This window comes from Macrobrachium rosenbergii, chromosome 46, assembly GCF_040412425.1.
Source record: "Macrobrachium rosenbergii isolate ZJJX-2024 chromosome 46, ASM4041242v1, whole genome shotgun sequence".
Lineage (NCBI taxonomy): Eukaryota > Metazoa > Arthropoda > Malacostraca > Decapoda > Palaemonidae > Macrobrachium > Macrobrachium rosenbergii.
This window is the reverse complement of record NC_089786.1, coordinates 10,310,001-10,329,397: the sequence shown is the minus strand read 5'-3', so window position 1 is coordinate 10,329,397 and position 19,397 is coordinate 10,310,001. Positions and strand designations below refer to the sequence as shown.

Here is a 19,397-nt window from a genome sequence, read left to right as displayed (position 1 = left end):
TTCTAGTTAGATTTTACCAAAATACATGCATCCTAATTTATATCTTTTGTATCAAATTGCTCCTTGACTATTGGTCATGGGAGTTTGATAGAATTCTAGATATCCTTTTGACAGTACATTATACTGTATTTATATTGCTTCCTCTGGTGAAAGACTGAAAAAAGAATTTAATTATGATCTGATGCAATTTAGTACTTAATGTTAGACTTAGGTTCAGCGTATTTAATGAAAAGTCAGTGTGGATCTAGTATGAGAGTTTTTTGTTTAACAGGGATTAGGATTATTCTGTCGCATAAACTGTGATCTGCCCTATTCCATGTCATCTTGCTGGATGTTGTATGTTGACAGAGGTGTATCTGTAAAATTTTTTTTAACTTTGTTTTAAACTGATGTACTCTTTAATATCACAATGATTCCAGTTTTCATTTACAAGAGAATATCTTCATATTTCTAACAGGTGTTTTATGGTATATTATCAAGTGTTTGGTAGTTAACTCTTAATTTCCGTTTGAAAAATGTTTGCTGTTTTTGAGAAGAAAAATATGCCTGGTACAGTTCAGTAACAGGTCTTATTAAGAGGATAATGATTACTCTTCTATTTACTTTGAAGTAAGGTAGGTCTTATATGTTTTGCCATTTTATGGTGTTAGCTTCTTTATTTTTATTTTCTTGCCTTTGACCGTAGAGTACTTTCATAGCCAAGCTTTGGAATTTATTTGGTAGTGTATATTGGAATACTAATTTTTACTCAAAGTTAAAGAACTAGATTAACTTTCAAGAGAAAAAATAAAACTTAGGTCTTATAGCAATCCTCAGAATGTAACATGAGGTGGTGCTGTATACTGTAGACTTTTCATTGAAAAGTATGTAATTTATTCTTGGTAAGGAATTACGGTAATCTTCAACATTTTAGTTCTTCAAGCTATAAAGTCTTTCCAAAACTGGTGTCATCAGATCGGGAATAAGTGAATCTATTCTTTTTTCAAGCAAAACCCTTCAAGCCACCTGTGCAAAGAGAATTTTAACATTCCGCAGTCTTTTATATCCTGACTATCTGTAAATCAGAGGATCTTCAGAGAAGACAGGATAATGAATAAAAACCTTTTGGTTTGTTAGGGGCTTTATGTACGTAGAAAACTACTCTGAATGATGAAAGGAATATGAGTTGATACAAGATCATCGTATTCTGATGACTTGGTATGAAGGCTATTCTTATATTCTGCACAGTTTATATCTGTCAGTTCTTCAGAGTTTTGTTGTTGAGTTGCTGCTGTTGCCAGATATGAGGGAAATGTTACTCAAATTTTATGGCTTTGCTACTGCTCTTTTTAAACTTGACCACCTATCTTAATCATATAGGTAGATTAGCAGTCATATTTTTGTATTTAGAGTGTTATGTTCACAAAAATTCATAGTCCTCATTTCATATTACTGTGATTGCATTCATATAGTTATAGAACCTGGCCTCCAAAATTGTCAGTAATTACAATTTGATATGCTATTTTTATCTCAGGTCTTCCCTTTGAGAGTTGCTCAGTACAGTACTGTATTGTGTTGTTTATTTTTGGTAAAATGGTCTGTAAATTGAATTTGTTGAGTGCATGCTGAAGCATGGGCTTGTTGAATGCTGTTAGGATTTTAGAACGTAGATTAGAGATTAATTTTTTCTGTCCTGAGCAAAATACAGTATTGAGGGTTACTTAGGACAAGGGTCTTTTCTAAATTAGGCACTTTTGCTACTACTAATGTATGTAATAGTAATGCTTAGCATCAATCAAGACTTGACCTTTTAGGTCTGTTTTATCATTTTAGTTGATTGTTTTTGTTTCTCAAAGCAAAATATCAAGTGATTTGTCCAGAGACATCTAGAGACGATGTTTAGCCAAATTTTTAATTTTCTTGTACCAGTTCAGAAGAAGGATTCGACTATTTTTCAACTTAATGTTGGTAGTACAGCATTCCTTATTGTTTTGGAAAGATTATGTACTGTAGTTCAAATTTGCTATATGTGCTTGGAGAAAGTGTAGTGTTCTGTTTAGATTAAGTTCATTTTATTCATCCCAATCATTAAAGATTCTTTTTTAAGCCTTACCTGTTATTTGGAATATTGATCTCACAGTTGTGGGCTTCATCTCTTTCCTCCCTAGGTCGAATTGACTCATTAAATAGTTGGGTCATCAATCTGGGTGTTACTTCCCTTTTTTTCTTCTTTTCTCTGCTGTAAGGCAGCATCTGTGTCCATTTTATATGCATAACATTTTATTCACTTTCGTATAAGACTTTACAACATTCATGGGCCACCCATGGAAAAAGGCCTGTTTTGGCATAAGGCTCCTTATCCCAAACCTTAAATTAAGCCTCTTAATTAGCATGGAACACCTGTCAGATTACCTCATAACTCCATTGAGATTAACTTCTCTTAATTTACAACGTGGGATTGGTAATCCTTGGGTTGTATTGTTCATTGACAGTATTTTGCCTTCCAGTGTGAAGGCTGTTGAACTCTTCTTGTTTCTGCTCTCCCTTCTGCTTAAAACCTATCCATTAGGAAGGAGATATACATATTCTTTTGAGGTTAATCTGTCATCCTTTCTCTTGTATGCTTCATGTGTGGGTTAAAGAAATTCACTGAGTGAAGTTTCCATTAATTGAATCCTTATTCATATGTTTATGAATGGTCTTCAGTTGTAATTTTGTTTGCAGTAGTATCCAAACAGGGAAGTAAAACAAGCCAAGGAAAGAGATTCATTGTCATTTATGTTTATTTCTTCCTGCTTGCTTTACCAGCCATACAGTAAGGCAATAAAAATGTTTTTATTTTGCTTTGAAGGTAACTTCATGTTCCATTTTCATCAAGAAATAAGTAATTTTGAAGTGAAAAGTAGATTTAGCTTTATTAAAGGACAGGCATGATTTTTTTACAGTACAAAAATTTTTCAGTTGCTGACAGCAGCACTTGCTGTTTCGTTCATGTATTCCAATAGTATGTTACATGTTAAAAATTCCAGTGCTGCTTGCACTTGTAATTTACATTAGGTATACATATAGACACCAGCACTTCAAAACATACCCAGGGACCTTTTTGGCCAAGTTTGTTATTCAGTAATCAAGTGTTTTTTCACTATTAAAATTGTTCCTGTACACAAATTTTTCAACCATATAAGAAATGTTTGTGATTTATAATGTTGAGACCTTGTTGGCTGGTCACTGTCTATGGTGTGCATCATAGCTTCTTGGTAACATTCCCTCATCTCCCAGATGTGATGTTTTTTCCATTTACTTTTCATCCATTTCTTTTGGTCTCTTCCTGCCTGTAGTTGTTCCCAGTGAGTTGGAAGGTTTCATTTTTATACCCTAGCAGGCAACTGGTCAAAAGTATCTGATTTCATGTATGATAGCACTGGAAATAGTTGTCAAATATTTGGATGTCCATAATAATTGAAGATTATTGTTAATTCACTTTTAAGTTTTAGGGAATGAGTATGGTAATTAAAGAAATTAAAGAAAACTTTTTTTCTTCAAATTACAATAGTGGAAGTATGTTGCATAGAGTATCAGGTAGGGAGTAAGGGAGGACATGTGCTGGAACCATTCAGCTTTCTTGTCTTCTGTCATTCATTTTCTGTTAGGAAAAGTGCATTAATCACAAAAATTGCACTGTGATATATATTGCAGATAATAATCTAGGAGGTAAATGTGAAAGGTAGCTTATAATCAATGGCATGTCAGAATGTGACATGACTATTTTATGTTGAGCATATTTTGGATCAGCTGAGTGCACTTTGCTCCATGGGGGATAGTATTTTGACCTATACTTTATAAATAATTACTGGCGACTATAAATTCTTGACTGCTGTTTTCAGCATTACTTATTAGCAGTTGCTTCAGGGGTCTTGCCTTGAGATAAGTAGTAAAGTCTGATAAGTAACAAAGCCACTGTAGAATAGCTTACACTTGAATATTTTCAAGATAATTCACTGCCATTAATAATTCCAAATTGTTTCAATCTTAAATTAAACTATACCTTTTATTAACATTCTGTTGCATCTGGAAGTTCATCATATCTAAAATGGTAGCCTAGCAACATATCCTCTTAACAGTATAGTAGTTTAGTACAGAAAGCAGTTAAGTTGCACTATTACTGTATTGATAATAATCGTCATTGCTGCTTGCATATTTAACAATTCGAATAACACTGACAACTGTTTCTTTTGCTATCTTATAATCAGTGCTATTTTGTTCATTTGGTTGTCAGGGTGCAATAATGAAACCTTCAAACTTGATAAGGTCAACTATTGCAGACCAGCTTTGTTCCAGTTTTACCTTTCTTTGAAGGGCAAATTCGTGAGTCTAGAAGTGACTCAGTGGTCAGGTAAAATAATTAAGAATAGTAATAGTGGAATGTGTAGATCATGTGTTAGATTACTGTACCAAGTGAAACTAAGTTGCATGGGTATGATTGTGAATTTTCTTATTGGACGGAAGAGTGAAATTTTTTAATGATTTGGTAGAATTTTTCTAGTTGAACTACTTTTTTTGTATTGAGTGAATGTTGTGTGTAGCCTCTTCAAGTAGCGTATGGTACAAAGGTCTTTTGAAAGACATTTTAGATATATCTCAACTTTATAAGGCTTTTATTAGATAGTATCTTCACATAAATCATCTTTATTTCTTTGAATGGTATATATTATATATTAACTTTTTTTATTGATATTGGAATGCATCATGTAATTTTTTTAGTTTATGATTATTGTATTACTTGATGCCGTACAGGTTTGGGTTTGTGACGCTTTTTTCAAGAATTTATTGCTATCTTTTCTTGATGGGTTTCTAAAAATTTAGTAAGTTAGTGTGAATACTGTTTGGATTATGCTGTTTATAATTCTGTTTCTAAAAGTGTGTTTGAACATTTCAAATTACTTTGAAATTTTCCTAGTTAATTGAAGGTTTTCATACTTGGTCAGAGACAAAAGTGAAGCAGAAACGCAAGAGAGCAAACCAAGCCAACCTGCTTCTCCGAAGAGTCCCACAAAGAGCCCCAGCAAAACGTTTTACCTTCCAGAATCAGCTGATGATGAAGAAAAATCACCGTTACTGGGTGATGATGAAAAGCCTCCTAGGTAAGTTGGATATTTCGTTGTATTATTCTTTCATGGCAAGATGCACTCACAATTATGTGGTCGGGTTGATTTATGTTTCTTGTCTAAAACAGATCATGTTTGTTTATGTTACATGTAAAAGTGCAGTCAATGTTTTCTATGTATATGAAAACACTGTAACTTACATTAAGAAAACTGAATGTCATATTCAATGAATATCAGTTATTTCTGCACTTCAGAAGCCAATTTAGGAGAGTATGGGTATTTTATATATAGTGTTTATTTCATGATACACATAGTTTTGCTACAAACATAATTTCAGTTTGTGCATTGTTTACAGGATGGCACTGAATTGTAGAGACTAATTTGTGTTAAGTCTTTTATTAGCGCAGCATTTTCTTGGAGCTTATGGTCCAGCCAACAGTTTTTAGTTTTGTGACAAATATATTGTGCAGTTTCAGCCATCAAGGTTTTCAGCTGTTTGCTTTCTGTTTGGTACACAATAGTTTGTTCACATGTTTTCCAGGCAACGGAAATCTCTGCCAGCCAGGTTTGGGATGTAAGTATGTGGCCTGTTGGAACAGAAATGTGTGTGGAATTTTACAGATTTCTGATAATTTAACAAAGCATAAAAATTAAATTTCTATTTTACTGATTTACTCTGCATTAGTGGATGTTACTTCATAGATTTGAGTGATCTTATTTGCTCCTTTGATAATAACCGGACTGTAATTGAGGTAGGACTTGTGAAATGTCTCATGCTTGTTTACTTGATATGTATTTTTAAATTTGCTGGAGAGGCATAGTTAAAATATGAAGTGAATTCTTGAAAACTGTAATAGTTTAGTAATATAAAAATGTGGCAGAAGTACAAAAACAACAGTTTAGTCCATAAATGGGAAATACTGTGTTCTGAAAATGCTGAAAACCATACGTATTAGGAAGAACGAAAAATATTTATATATATATGCTAGAAACTTCATTTACACTTCAGATTATCTTTTAGTTATGGATTTTTCCTATGATCTATACAATTTTCCATAATGGGTGATTTCAATGTTAAAAGAAAATAAAAATGAAGTTAAAGTTTATGGATGCGTATAGATAATTAACTCATACTAATCAATAAACCTCTAGCTTAGTGTAGTTTTAAGGTCTCTCAGTTGTATCTGTTACTGCATTTCGTCATGTTGAGTTTTGAATGATTTGTGTGGTTTACTTCAGTTTGAACACTAACCCTTGTAGTAATGGAATTCTTCCCCTTAAGGGCCCCTCACACAAGCCTGTGCGTGGTGTGCCTTACACAGCATCTATAGACAGCAGTAAAGGTTCTTTTTAATGTTCCTACTTGAGACCTTTTAGAATTGGTTTCTGCCATATACTTTTCTCCTTATAATTTGACCTGCTCCATTTTCAATTTCTCTAGAGAATAATTGCTTATGTGGATCCATACCTTCAAATGATTAAAATCACTGGCCTTACCTTTTTTAATGTTTTTGCTTTTTATTTTATGCTGTTTAATTGTTATTAATTTAACCACTCCATGAAGTCTATGATGTGATTGTTTTAAAGTCTTGACACTCATCAAATTTTGCTGTGGTAGATTCCTAGTATCTTGCTTACTATGTTACAAGAAGAACTTCCTTGAAGCTGTGCAATGTCTGGGTACATTGTAATGAATTTTGTTTTGAATCTTTTTACACATACCAACATGACAGTTCTCATATTGTATTAATATTGTATTCTAGAATAGAGGTGAATGAGAGTGACAGGAGTTGTTTGAGCAAGCATATGCTGTACTGGAGTTCATGTTGTTGCAACAGGATTTGGAAAGAAAATGTAATAGAAAATTTTAATGAAATTGTAACTGATGAAAATTGTCATTTTCAATAAAATATTTACATTGAACACATTCTGTAAGTTTTGTTGGTGGCTTCTCATTGTAAAAATTTTTTTTTTTTTTTAGTAAGTGCATACAGTTTGGGGTGAATGTTAATACAGTACCTGTTCTAACAGTGTGATTGCTAGTTCAACCAAGATATTTGAATTTATTCAGCATCTTTGAAATACAGTCCATTTTTTCATTTACAGGCCAATCATTCGATCTGCAGAAAGTGAGCGAGTTCAGATGGTTGATGAAACATCTCGTAAGAAGTCCCGAGTCCAGTTTGATATTGGTATGCATGGGGGTTTAAAATCCTAATCTTAATAAGTATAGCTGTGTAATCCAACATCCTTTCATCCATACCTTGTGTCCTACCCCCTGTCTCTCTCTCTTTGACTTTGTGTTGAGGATTTTTCATAAGCATAAGATGATACTTTTATGTTGCCTTATATTTTGAATAAGTACTTTTAAATGTACAGTTTCAAAGAAAAAATGTCACTAGGTGCTACTGAAGCCCTTCCCATAGACTCCTCCATTAAGGAGGGTAAGAATGGACTGGCTCTTACTCAAAAAATATTTTGAATTATACTTTAGACTTTTTTTGTTTGCTCTTAATCCTGCAATTATTGTTGTTATTGCTCTAAAATAGTTTAACAAGATCGTAGGGTTATTGCTAGACTCTTGAGTGCAGTCAAAACTATTGATGTTTGTTCTGAAATAAGAGAAAAGAAAGCTGAATTAAGAACCTTATTTAGTTCCCAATTTTTCTTTTTTACCTTTTGCACCAATTTGTGCTTTGTCACATTTTGTTCCAATAATTACCTCCACAATTTGTTACAATTTTTATCTTTTCATCTTGTTTTCTTCCAGTCTCTATCTTTTCACCATTTATTCCAGTTTTCACTTTTTCACCTTGTTTTGTTCATATGTTTATGGTCCCCTTTCGTTTAAGATCAAACCCTTGGGCCCAGCCGTATAAGAAACTAAGAATGACTTCATGGTCTAGTGACACTACATCGGAATAATAATAATAATAATGATAATAATCACCTAGGTTATTAAGCAATTTAAGCAGACTAAAGAGGGAGATTTCTGAACCCTCAGTGGACTGGCTTTTATTGTACAGGAACTTAAAATTTATCATGGTGAGAAGGGCACGTTGTAACCAACTTTAATTTGTTGGTGTCTTGTACAGTTAAAAACACTTAAGTCATCTCACAACCTCTCTATATATATAAAAGTATATACTGTCTATTGCAACACTTTTACTTACATTTGTCCTACTATTTTCTACAGTGAAATGTGAGTACAAAACCTCTCCCAAGAGATTTTAATTACTCAAATTACTTCAACATAAATGTGCTACAATGTTAGTACCCTACCTAAGATAGCTGTTTCTGATAAAAAAGATAAAATTTAATACAAGGTATGTTCATTTTATCCAAGCTCTATACTGTACACAACTCACGCTGTACTCCATAATTACAATATGCTTGTAACACTAATTCCTAACTGACATAACATAACAAATTTTACACTGCTTACACATGCACATTTGATTATTGGTTAAGCCTTTCGCTGCGAGCCTGTTTTCGCCACTAGTGATGAGAGCACCATCCTGCTAATCATGCAACTGACTAATTTTCTCTATTTTATATTTTTACTTTGATTCTTTGTTATTTTCTTTACTGTTATGATTTTACACTGTACTATTATGATATAATTTTTGTTATACAAATGATGAAATATGCCAATAATTTGTAAGTAAGTATTCAGTTACTAAGTTAGCTTTTATTGGTGATTCATTTTAGTGTGATACCCCTCAAATCATGGAGTAAGATAACACCATTTTCATTACTTATTCAGTATGAAAATCTTTATTACAAACTTTGAATGCTTGCTTTTGGTGAAAAATCTCATCTGGAATATTCACAGGTCTTCCACTCTCAAATTTTATCACATTTTCTTTGTTTACTCACAACACCTCTGGTGCTTGACAAAAATGCTTCCTCCTCTGTCATTTCCTATAATTCATGACCATCTCTCATAAAACCAGAAATAAATAAATTATCTAAGGTAGGTTTGTCTATAACTATGACATAATAAATGTTAACCATATTCACTGCTGGCACTATCAGAACTATCTGATAGTTCAGATCTATTACTATCATTGTCGTTTCCAAATAAAAGCCTCTGTACTACTACATCATCAAGAGAAACCTCCTCCCTCTGTAGTGTTTTGATGGTTACTGAAGGTACAGCCCATGTCCTGAGATTATCCTGTAAGTTGGAAATAAAAGGTTGCCATTTGTCGCTAAAACAGACAAAAAGTTCCTTAAAATGATGAGGGAAATGCGTTATCTATTATGAGCTGCTTAACTAGAACTAAAAGAAGTTCTGTATAACTGAGGATGTCAGTTCCATGTTATGGACGAGACCTTTTGATGACTGAGGAGATCAGTCCTGCGCAGCGAAAGGGTTAAGTATTGGATTGCTTAGTTATCATCTTCCTCCTGTGATTTGTGAAGTTTATTATCTCCTGATTGCTTCAAAGCATTAATTCCTTCCATTCCATAAAACTCATCTCTCCTTTTGTGTTTATCTGTGTTTGTGTCAATTTTCTCCATCATTGACCAAACTGTTACCCCTCACAAACCTTCCATTTTATGACTCATTTCCTCTTGTTTGTTGTCACTTTCCTTCCATTTGTATTAGTTTATAAGAGGGAATAAAACTGAAGGACTGAGGATGAAGATTTACTCTAATGGTGAGGTGCAGAGATATTCTAGGTTTGGTATGTATTTGAGATTGTTGGTTTTCAGATTTTTCTGAAGTAAGAAAAATTAACTAAAATACTGTGTAGATAAAATCAAAGAAGTTTAGATGAGACTACTTCCTTTCCTTATACAGTAGTATGACATAGAAACTCACATGGCTGAGTTGTTGGCCAAAAATAATGTTCACTTGCTTGTTTTGAATGACAAAAGGAAATTCTAGAAGGTTGCATTATGTTAAACTAAAGCATTGGTCATTTTGGGGAAAATTTTTTGAGGTACAGTATTGGAATTAACAAATGATTTAAAAAATCTGGTAGTGGTAAGTGCTGAATTTGGTCAGTTATGAAAAGTCTAATACCAAAGCCATGTGTCAGTAGGGAACACTTTCATTGGCGTTGCATATTTGAGGAATTTTGTGGTTTATTTTGGGCCATTTAGCTAATGAACTAACTGAAGTATATTTTTTACTGATATGACCAATGTGGTTTATTGTAGAATATTAAATTGATAATGTATTCATAAAGCATGTCTTGACATAAATAATGGGTTTGAATCTAGATTTGAAAGAGTCGCAACAAATTAACCAACCAGGATAGTAAATATGTATTGTAATTTATGTAAAAGCTATCACTATCACATGGTAGTTGTGGACATCTGTTGTGACCTTATCATTCACTTCTGCAATATGAAGCCATATATATTTACTTAATTGAAAATTTAAAGTTTTAAGCACATGAAGCATATGAACATTAGTTTCTTAGTATCATTGTGTTTAAGGAATGTCGACATAGATGATATATTGTTTGTCTAATTTTCCTCATACCATCTCTTTCTGGCAGGTGAGGCAGAGGAGCAGCAGGATTCAGACCACACTAAAGAAAGACCTCGGCGCAGGTTAGTGTTTTCTGTATTAAAACAGTCCAGCAGTAGTGTTGGTTAGTGATAATCTTCTACTACTTTTGAGATCTCAGTCTGTTTTCCAGTCTTTGGGCACTATATCTTTCAGAAATGTTCTCACTTGCAATTTGTGGAATGCGACCCATCCTTCACTTTCAGCATTATGTACAGTAGTCACCCCTGATCAAAATCTTCAGTAACTTTGTGTGGGGCCACATCTCTGCTCTGCAGAGTAGGAATGCCTAACACACAAAAATTTTGTGCTGTGTTTACTAATGGGATATATTGAAGCAATATCTTTCACACTTTTAGTCTCCTGTTAACAATAGGTCATCTTTGTTTAGTCACTAAGAGGAGCTTCCTTTTCTTTAGTCCTTTTTAGTTTTCTTTTCTATAGTGTGAGATGGTATGTTTTGCTGATTCTTGATGGACACCAACATTGATTTTAAATCATTTTGATTGGCCTGTCATTGTCTTCACTCTAGGTCTTGTGTTATGTAAGCAAGCTTTTGGTACCCTCTGCTTTTGTAATGTCCATCCACTTACATATGGTTTAGCCTCTTAAAATTGCCTTCGTTGATTTCAGTCACCTTTGCAATTCTCTTTTTGAAACCAGCATTAACTAATTTTTACTCATTTATTTAGTACATTCAGTAGATTGTCAGAGTATTGTGTTTCACTGTTACTTTGTTTTTTCTACTTACATTTCACCAGTACTTGTCTGTTCAGTCTGCCGGTTTTCCTTGTATACCTTTTGCATCTTTTTCTCTTGCTTTTCATCTGCTCTGGGATTTGTAAATATGTTTAGCAACGTCATTTCTAAGTTCTGGGAGAATTGTAGCTCTGCAATGGATAAAAAGAACATAATACATCTTATGATTATAAAGATTTAAGAGTTGTTTCAGGTACTTTTGGATGTTTAGAATTTACAGTTTTACCATGATTTATAAACATTTGTCAAGGTTGTTAATTCGTTGATAAAAGGGATTTTTCTAGTTTAAGATTTTTTTTTACCCTCATGCCCTTGTATGCTTTGCAATTTGATGATAATTAACAATGAGAGTTGACCTTGAGACATGAGGATTTAAGATCTTGAAGCTATCCCTAGTTGAAAGTGCTTTGACTAATCCCTTTACTGCAGGGTAGTTTTCATACTTGGTAATAATAATGATAAAGCAGTATAACAAAGATGGTGTCAATGACAAGTAACTATTTTTCAGGCGCAGCCATAAGAGGAGAGAAAGGGAACATGCCGAAGATCCTTCATGGCGTAAACACCCTGGAAGTGAACATAACTTACGATCCCACCGGTCCTTTGCAACAACTGAAGAAGAAGAAGCTAAAAATCTTGGAGAACATGATTTGGATGAGATGTCCAGTAAGTTTGAGATATGCTACATTGTTTGCTTACGTGTTATTTTTACAAACAACATGATTGTCAGTTTAAATGATAATAAATTATTCATATAAGTAAGTACAATTGTTAAAAAGCAGCTATAAGTAATTCTTTTCATTCTTCTTGCAGTAGCTTGCTTTTGTCATAAAAGTAGTTTGAACGGTTATGAAAATGAAGGCTAAGAATTCTTTTCGTCTTGTCTTCCAAAATAAAGTTGATCAAACTTTTGAAAAATCAAAAGAAAATGAACAATTTTATTCCAAGTAAATTTAAATATGTTCCTCTTTAGTAGCTTAGCTGTTCTTTAGAAGCAATTTATATTTTTACAGTGATCATAAGCAATAATATTTTGAAAATTGTTTACAACAGGTCATCGATTCGATGATCCAAGTGGGTACATCAAACCAAGAGTCAGGGCCCGTTCTTCTGTCTCATCAATTATCCACATGAGCGATAATGCAGAAAAGACTGGCAAGCAGTTGCCCATTATGAAGAAGTCTTACGATCACAGTCCTCATGAGGTTAGTTAAACTTAATATAAATGATAGTTTCTTTGAAATTAAGGTTAAGGGCCATAAATGATTATCGAATTTGTCTTAGAGAATGATTTAATCAAATTTGTTTATATATCATTACTGTTACACTGATTATATGAGATTTTGAATGAAAATAGATTGAATAATTTTTTAATAGCAATGTATCTGGTTACAAAGAACAATGCCATTCTGATAAATACAGGTGACGAAAGATCCTTCTCGTGTAAATTTTGGTAGTATATTAGTATAATGATACACAGTTCTTTACAGTATTCCACAGTTCTTTTAAACTTTTAATGTCATGCCTTCTTTTTCATAAGAAATTTAAGCAACTCAAAATTTCTGCTGATAGATGGGATAGAAACACTTACAAGTAAAAAACTCTGAGTTGTTGTTAAGCTTTAAAGTGGTGCCAACAGTTCCCCTAAAATTGTGCTTTTAAAATTTTTGCCCACATCCCTTAACATGAAAGCATTGCTTTAAGAGTGTTAGGCTGTATGTATTCTTTATTAAAAGATATATTGCCATATACTGTAATGGGATAATCATAAATAATTTACAGAGAAAAAATTGTTAACCTTCAGAAACTTGTCAAGGTTTAGGCATCTTCACACTTAACTTACACATATTTTAGTTTTCCGTTAACTTGGTATGGCTCATTTTAGATGACTGACCAAGAAATACTGGCAATGTTCGCAAAAAGCCGTTCAATCAGTGTGGCTGGACCATATGGCGCCTATCAGCCCCTCCTGAAGAAGTATTCGTGTATTGCAAGAAGGCATCCTTTTGCATTTTATAGTCCCCATGACATTCGTGAGGTTGATCCAGTCTCTCCTGGCTGAAATGGAGAGACTTTCTTGTAACCTTGAGTTTTAGAAACCTCATTATCCCCTAATTAGTGTCTCAGTGTTTGCATTCAGTTTGGTGCCAAGTTCAACCTTGAGGATTGCTCACTGTTGTGTTAACTGTTATGTTATTTGATCTTTTAATTGTTTACTAAATTACTTTTTTTTTTTTTAAGAACTGCCCCATTCGTTTGTATTTTCCTAATTTTGTATCCCTTCATAATAACACCTTTCAAATTTTAAGACATTTTTGCATCAAAGACTAATTAGAAACAATAGTCTACTTTTTTTATTGCAACAGATATTTTTGTTGGGAGATGAATGAATTTTGTATCAGATAACTGAAAGGTGAAAAAAGGGATAGAAACAAAAATTATAGTCTTATGGTAATACTATGTTGTGAAATATAATTGATTTTAAGATGTCCCAAACCCACTATTTTATGCTTATTTGGTGGTATGTGGGAACTGGAAAAAATGACTAATTTGTGGCCCTAGGATTTGATTCCCTTAATTTTCTTTGGCATGACACTAATGAGCCAAAATATTTATGAAATTCTATATAAACTAATATGCCCATGTGATAACATGCTACTTGGGTTTATTATAGGGTTCTTTTCCTTTTTTAATCTGGTGTCATAATTTGTGCTCTTGTAGTATAATACTTTGATTGTACATATATGATGCATACAAATGTTAGTTCAGTTCTTCATCTGTTTTAATTTTTTGATTTAGGTCTTTGTAGAACTGGATGAGTTGAAATACATAAATGGCCACTTGGAGTGGAAGGAGACTGCAAGATGGATCAAATATGAAGAAGACGTTGAGGATGTCGACAACCGGTGGGGAAAGCCCCACTTGGCATTTCTGAACTTCCATGCACTCTTCTCTCTTCGCAAGGGCCTCGATTCAGGTAAGGGTTTCAGTAGTGTTCTTAACATTGCCACTTTGCTTTACATTTCATACACACTATTTGTTGGAAGAGTGGATCTTTTTCAAATTCATATTCATTATTTATGTGTAGTTTGTATAACCTACCCTTTTTAGGCAGTTTTACAGTATTTATGATAAGATAAATCAGTTTCCAAAGGTCAAAATGTATTCAAGCAATTTCTTGTAGAATTTGTTTTCAGGAGATTTGTTATTCAAGCATTCATTTTTTCCTTGTTTACTTTTGCTTGAACACTAGACCAAGAAAATGTAGTGTGATTTTCATGACTGACTGAAAGATTGTTAAAAGGAAGTACATGACTAAAATGAAGCAGATGAAGTTGAGCAAGCAAGGTCAATTTAGGAGAGTTAGCAACAGGTCCTTAAATAGAAGAAACAGCAGATAATTTTCAGAAATTTTGGCTGTAAAGCAATAACACTCCTATTGTTAAAATACAAAAACAACATTTAAAAGATAAGAGCCAGTGGTTGTTAGAGAATAAGGCAATAAAATTTTCATGTTAGTTAAGAGCCAAGTTCTTAAAACATCCAAGACCAAAGTCTACAAATTGGCTGATAGGGTTACTGTATACGAGAAAATGTGTCTGGAAGATCAACAACCAGATTAGTTTACTTGAATGAAATTATGTCAATTCAGAGAAAGTGAAGGTGGTCATTTAGGAGACGGTATGCCAGTTTGAAAAGAATCTTCATTCCTAATTCTGTAGTTAATTATTTAGAGTATATTGTCAGTGAATTATTTAAAACCAGATTAATTTATAAATGAGTACAGGTATATTACGTAAAATAAGATTGACGAAGGTAGCGTATTGGAAGGCGTATCCTTAAATTTCAGCTGTAAGACAGAGCTTTTTCATTTTTTGTTGTGTATTAGTAACAGGTTCAGGTGGAAAGCTTCTCTTGTTGCCTCTCTTCCCATCATCTCAGGAAAGCAGGAACTTCCCCTTTCATATTAGTTGATGAACCTTGGAATGCTTACCTTCAGCCTTTTAACTTTTATTAAAGCTCTTGAAGTATTTTTGAAACATTTTTTTTACATTGAGTTTTCATTGAAATTCCATTATTCCTTTGTTTCTCCATATAAGGTTTCCTCACTTCCTTCTTATCCATCTTACTTCTGTAGTCTGTCTTTACAGCCACATTTGCTCCACATGTCAGTAACATCATCAAGAAATTAGACTAAATGCACTAAGATCACTAACAGGCACAACATTTGGACAACAAAAGAAACGCTCATCACAGTATACAAACAATACAAATTTACGCCAGCCCAGCCAGAGCCATATCAACACACAACTAAACAAACTTTAATAATACAAAACACAGCTCTTAGAATCATTGTACACAGTATTAGCCAAAACCAAGATTCTCACCATCAGGCAACACTTAGACATGAGAGGCACACAATTCTTGGCATCGGTCATAAACAACACAAACAGCCCATGCTATTACCTTCCCACCCTCAATCACAGGCAAAAAGCGAATACACCACACAGACACTATACAAATATCTTGAATTCTATACCACCACCCACAAACATCACACAAAACAAAAAGCACATCCATGCTCACCTCACCAGACAAGCACTTAATAACCTTCCCAACAACAAAATACTCGGCACCCCCACCCAACATAACTTTTAGCTTCAAGATTGGAGAGAGTACACCTGACTCGACTTTTTTTGGAATCACTTTTTTTAGACAACACAAACAGACATTTGTCCACTCTGCCAAGTTAGTCCCCACACAATTACACATCTCTTAGTTTGCCCTAACTTCAGCCCATACAACAACACAACATCCACACTACCACACAGTTATGGTCAGATCCATCTTGTCCTTCTTCTGCGGTGCAGGATAACAGAGTCTGGGAACCACAACAACAACAACAACAACAGCCACATTTTCACCTGTTCTTCTCCAGTTCATGTCTAGATTAACTTTTGCTCCAGATAGACCTCCAACCACTCCTTTTCTCATTTTCACATCCATCAACTTGCTCTACTACTATTTATTTAGCAGACTTATCCTTACCCATTCCCATGGGTACTTATAAATATTCTTCATAGAGAACCATTCATTTTTAGTGCTAAGCCCCTCTAAATGCATTGCCACATGACTCCATTCTCATTTACTCCAGGAAGTCCATGTTAACAAACAGTGGCATCTCTTTCTGTCACTTACCTTTGCACTCTTATCACTTGGTCCAACCACTCTTTCATGTTCTCCAAACCAAGCCAGATAAGGATTCAAACTACCCCTAAAAATTGTCTTTCAATCTCATTATTTTCCTTTCTTGGATCATATACACTCATTTTTGCATCTAATCCTGCTGCATCTAATCTTAACCAAACAATCCTCAGAGTAACATTTATGTACTTTTTCACAAACTGGGACATTTTTGAAGACTTGCTGACTGTGAATGTTAGAAGAGAGTGATGCAAGAGGGGAAGTGGATTGAGTAAATTTCAGAATGTTTGTTGGAGTAACTGATGATGAGATAAGTAGGGTTAAGAGGTTGAATAATGGAGAGAGACCAGGTATTAATGGGATTACATGGGAAGTGCTATGGCACCTGTGTTGGAAGTGTGCTCAAGTGACTCACCATAGTTTGTAAGGTGTGCCTGGATGATTTAAAGATTCCAAAAATATGGGTGAAATTGGAAAATTTGTCCATTGTTTAACGGCAAAGGCAGTGGAAGTTACTGTAAGAATATTGGTGCATGAAAGAACTTAGTATGCTATAGAGGGTGTGTGGTAGGATTTAGATTGAGAAAGTAAGTTAGATGACAGAAGGAATGCTAAGGAAAGAATAGTAATAACATAGACAAGAAAGGGGGAGTGTGAATCAGTTGCTTTTCATGAAAGTTATGTAAGAAGTTTTAAATGGGAAAAGCAGTAAGTTGCTTACGTAGCTTATGCTAGAATTGATAAAAGTGGCAATGTGTGGTGTCGAGCATGTTTTGAATAGAGAAGTTGTTGAGAGTGACAAAAAGATTTTACGATGGAACTGAAGGGTGAGTTACAAGTTGCGAGTGGGAGAGTGACTGGTTTTGTGCAAACATGGGGTAAGACAGTGCTGTGTTATGTCTCCTTGGCTGTTCTATATCTATTTGAGTGAGGTAATACCTGAAGTCAGAAAAAGGATAATGGCTGTAGGTGCATAATTGTAGGATAAGAAATTGGAGTGGATGTTGTTTGTAGGTGATAAAGTGTTTATTGGGGATAATGGAAAGAAACTATAGAAAGTCATAAGCGCTTCCAAGAGGAGAAAGCTGAGAGTAGAGCTAGAGTAAGGTCGCAATGGTAAATGCAGACCAGGAAGATGGAGCAGTAAAAGCCACTGTGAATGGCAGGAAAATGGAAGAGTTTGATTTGTGTAGGTATTGTATTTAGGAATAAAGCTGTTGGATGATAGTAGGATGAGAGAAAAGATGAATCGTAGAATAGGTGAAACAAGGAAGGTCGCAAGAGGTTTGTAAAATATTGGGGGACAGTTAAGTGTGTATATGAATATATGAAGGGATGTTGAGCCAGCTCTCCTTTATGGAAATGTAGCGTGGATGTTTAAAACAAACAAACAAAGGGATGAAATTGAACAGATGAATTAATTTTGCAGCATATTTGGCATTAGAAGTTGAGATGTGAGATATTTAGGGTAAAAGGGTTAGTGTAGGTGAAAAGTTGGATCAGGGTGTTCTGAGATGGTTCTGTATTGTGGAGAGAGAGATTGTTGAAAAGAAAGTACATTTAGGAAGTGTTGGGAAGGAGGAGGAGAGGAAGACCTAGAGAAGCCTGGGTAAATGCTGCCTTTGACCCACACCTTCGTTGATTTCCTTCCTACCGTTTAACCAGTAGACCACTCTTGTCCCTCAGTTCACTCTCCATTTGCAACCTTCGTTGAACCCACAACTTGTCCTTTGACCTTAGCCAACCCATGACTCTTAATTTGTCCTTGACTTATTACCTACCGTTTACTCAAAACAAACTTTGAATCAATCACATCTTGATCCAGAGCTCACCTTGACTACAAACTACTCTTTGCTTATAACCTACCCATGATCCTCGACCTTCTCTTTCTCCAAAAGGTTGATGCTAAGTCACCACTTAATTTTAATCTCCATTCTAATCTTATTCTACATTCCTATCTCTAACTGCATCATGAACCTCACAGCTTTTTCTTTTAAGCATAATTTTCTTAATACCCAAACACACAGTAGTTTTCTGAGAGAGAGAGAGAGAGAGAGAGAGAGAGAGAGAGAGAGAGAGAGAGAGAGAGAGAGAGAGTATTTACCTTGCAAAAAAAAATCAGGGTTATGTGTTTGTCAGCAGTGTTAAGAAAGTAATCAAGTGTTGGAATTAAATGAATAATACATCACTGCACAGTCTTGTAGTGGAGGTAATCCCCCTTTTGATTATGCCTGTCATTCTTACACAAGTCTCTAGTGATAGATAGGTTACGTAAGGCGACGAACAACAGAAACTCTGGATTCTTCTTCTTTTTTTTGTAGTTTCAAAAGTATCCTTTGTGCTCGAGACTTGGTTAGTCATGATGGCCTATACGGAGTCTCTAAAAAGATCCCTATTCAGTCAAGGAGAACGATGCTTTGTCATCGTCGTCACCTCGCCTGATTGGGGTAGGGTTCGAGGAGGACCTGTTTTAATGAACGCTGAAGTTTGTGGGCTTAGGTCAGAGGTATCTAGACCGGCATGGAAATCTGCCAGCACCTGGCATTTAGAAGGCTGGAAGGAGTTTGTCCTCATCTTGCTTTCGTTCATTATGGAGTTGGATGGTTACGCGTGAAACAGGTCAAATGTTAAGAAAGGGAAGCTAGCTTGCATGAAGTATTATTCTACACACTCCGCCCCCCCCCCAAAAAAAAATTGTTGTAGGGAATTATTAATTTTTTAAGTATGTCCCTCTCAACTGTGGAAAGTTGTATAGTAATCCAATTCTCTCTCTCGCGCTCCCACATGCAATCAGATTGGAGTATCAAGTGATGTACTGAACT

At 34.5% G+C, this 19,397-nt stretch overlaps 1 protein-coding gene across 8 annotated transcripts in view; it reads left to right on the top strand.

Annotated features, from left to right (window-relative positions):
• The window catches only part of LOC136830197 (band 3 anion transport protein-like), a 359,010-nt gene that overhangs the window by 193,630 nt on the left and 145,983 nt on the right, over positions 1 to 19,397 (top strand). For all 8 annotated transcript variants that reach the window (XM_067089475.1, XM_067089476.1, XM_067089479.1 and 5 more), the window contains 6 exons: positions 4,965 to 5,120; positions 7,191 to 7,276; positions 10,601 to 10,655; positions 11,879 to 12,036; positions 12,424 to 12,575; positions 14,170 to 14,347. In XM_067089475.1, coding sequence (XP_066945576.1) covers positions 4,965 to 5,120; positions 7,191 to 7,276; positions 10,601 to 10,655; positions 11,879 to 12,036; positions 12,424 to 12,575; positions 14,170 to 14,347 — 785 coding nt within the window. The remainder of the gene's footprint in view (positions 1 to 4,964; positions 5,121 to 7,190; positions 7,277 to 10,600; positions 10,656 to 11,878; positions 12,037 to 12,423; positions 12,576 to 14,169; positions 14,348 to 19,397) is intronic.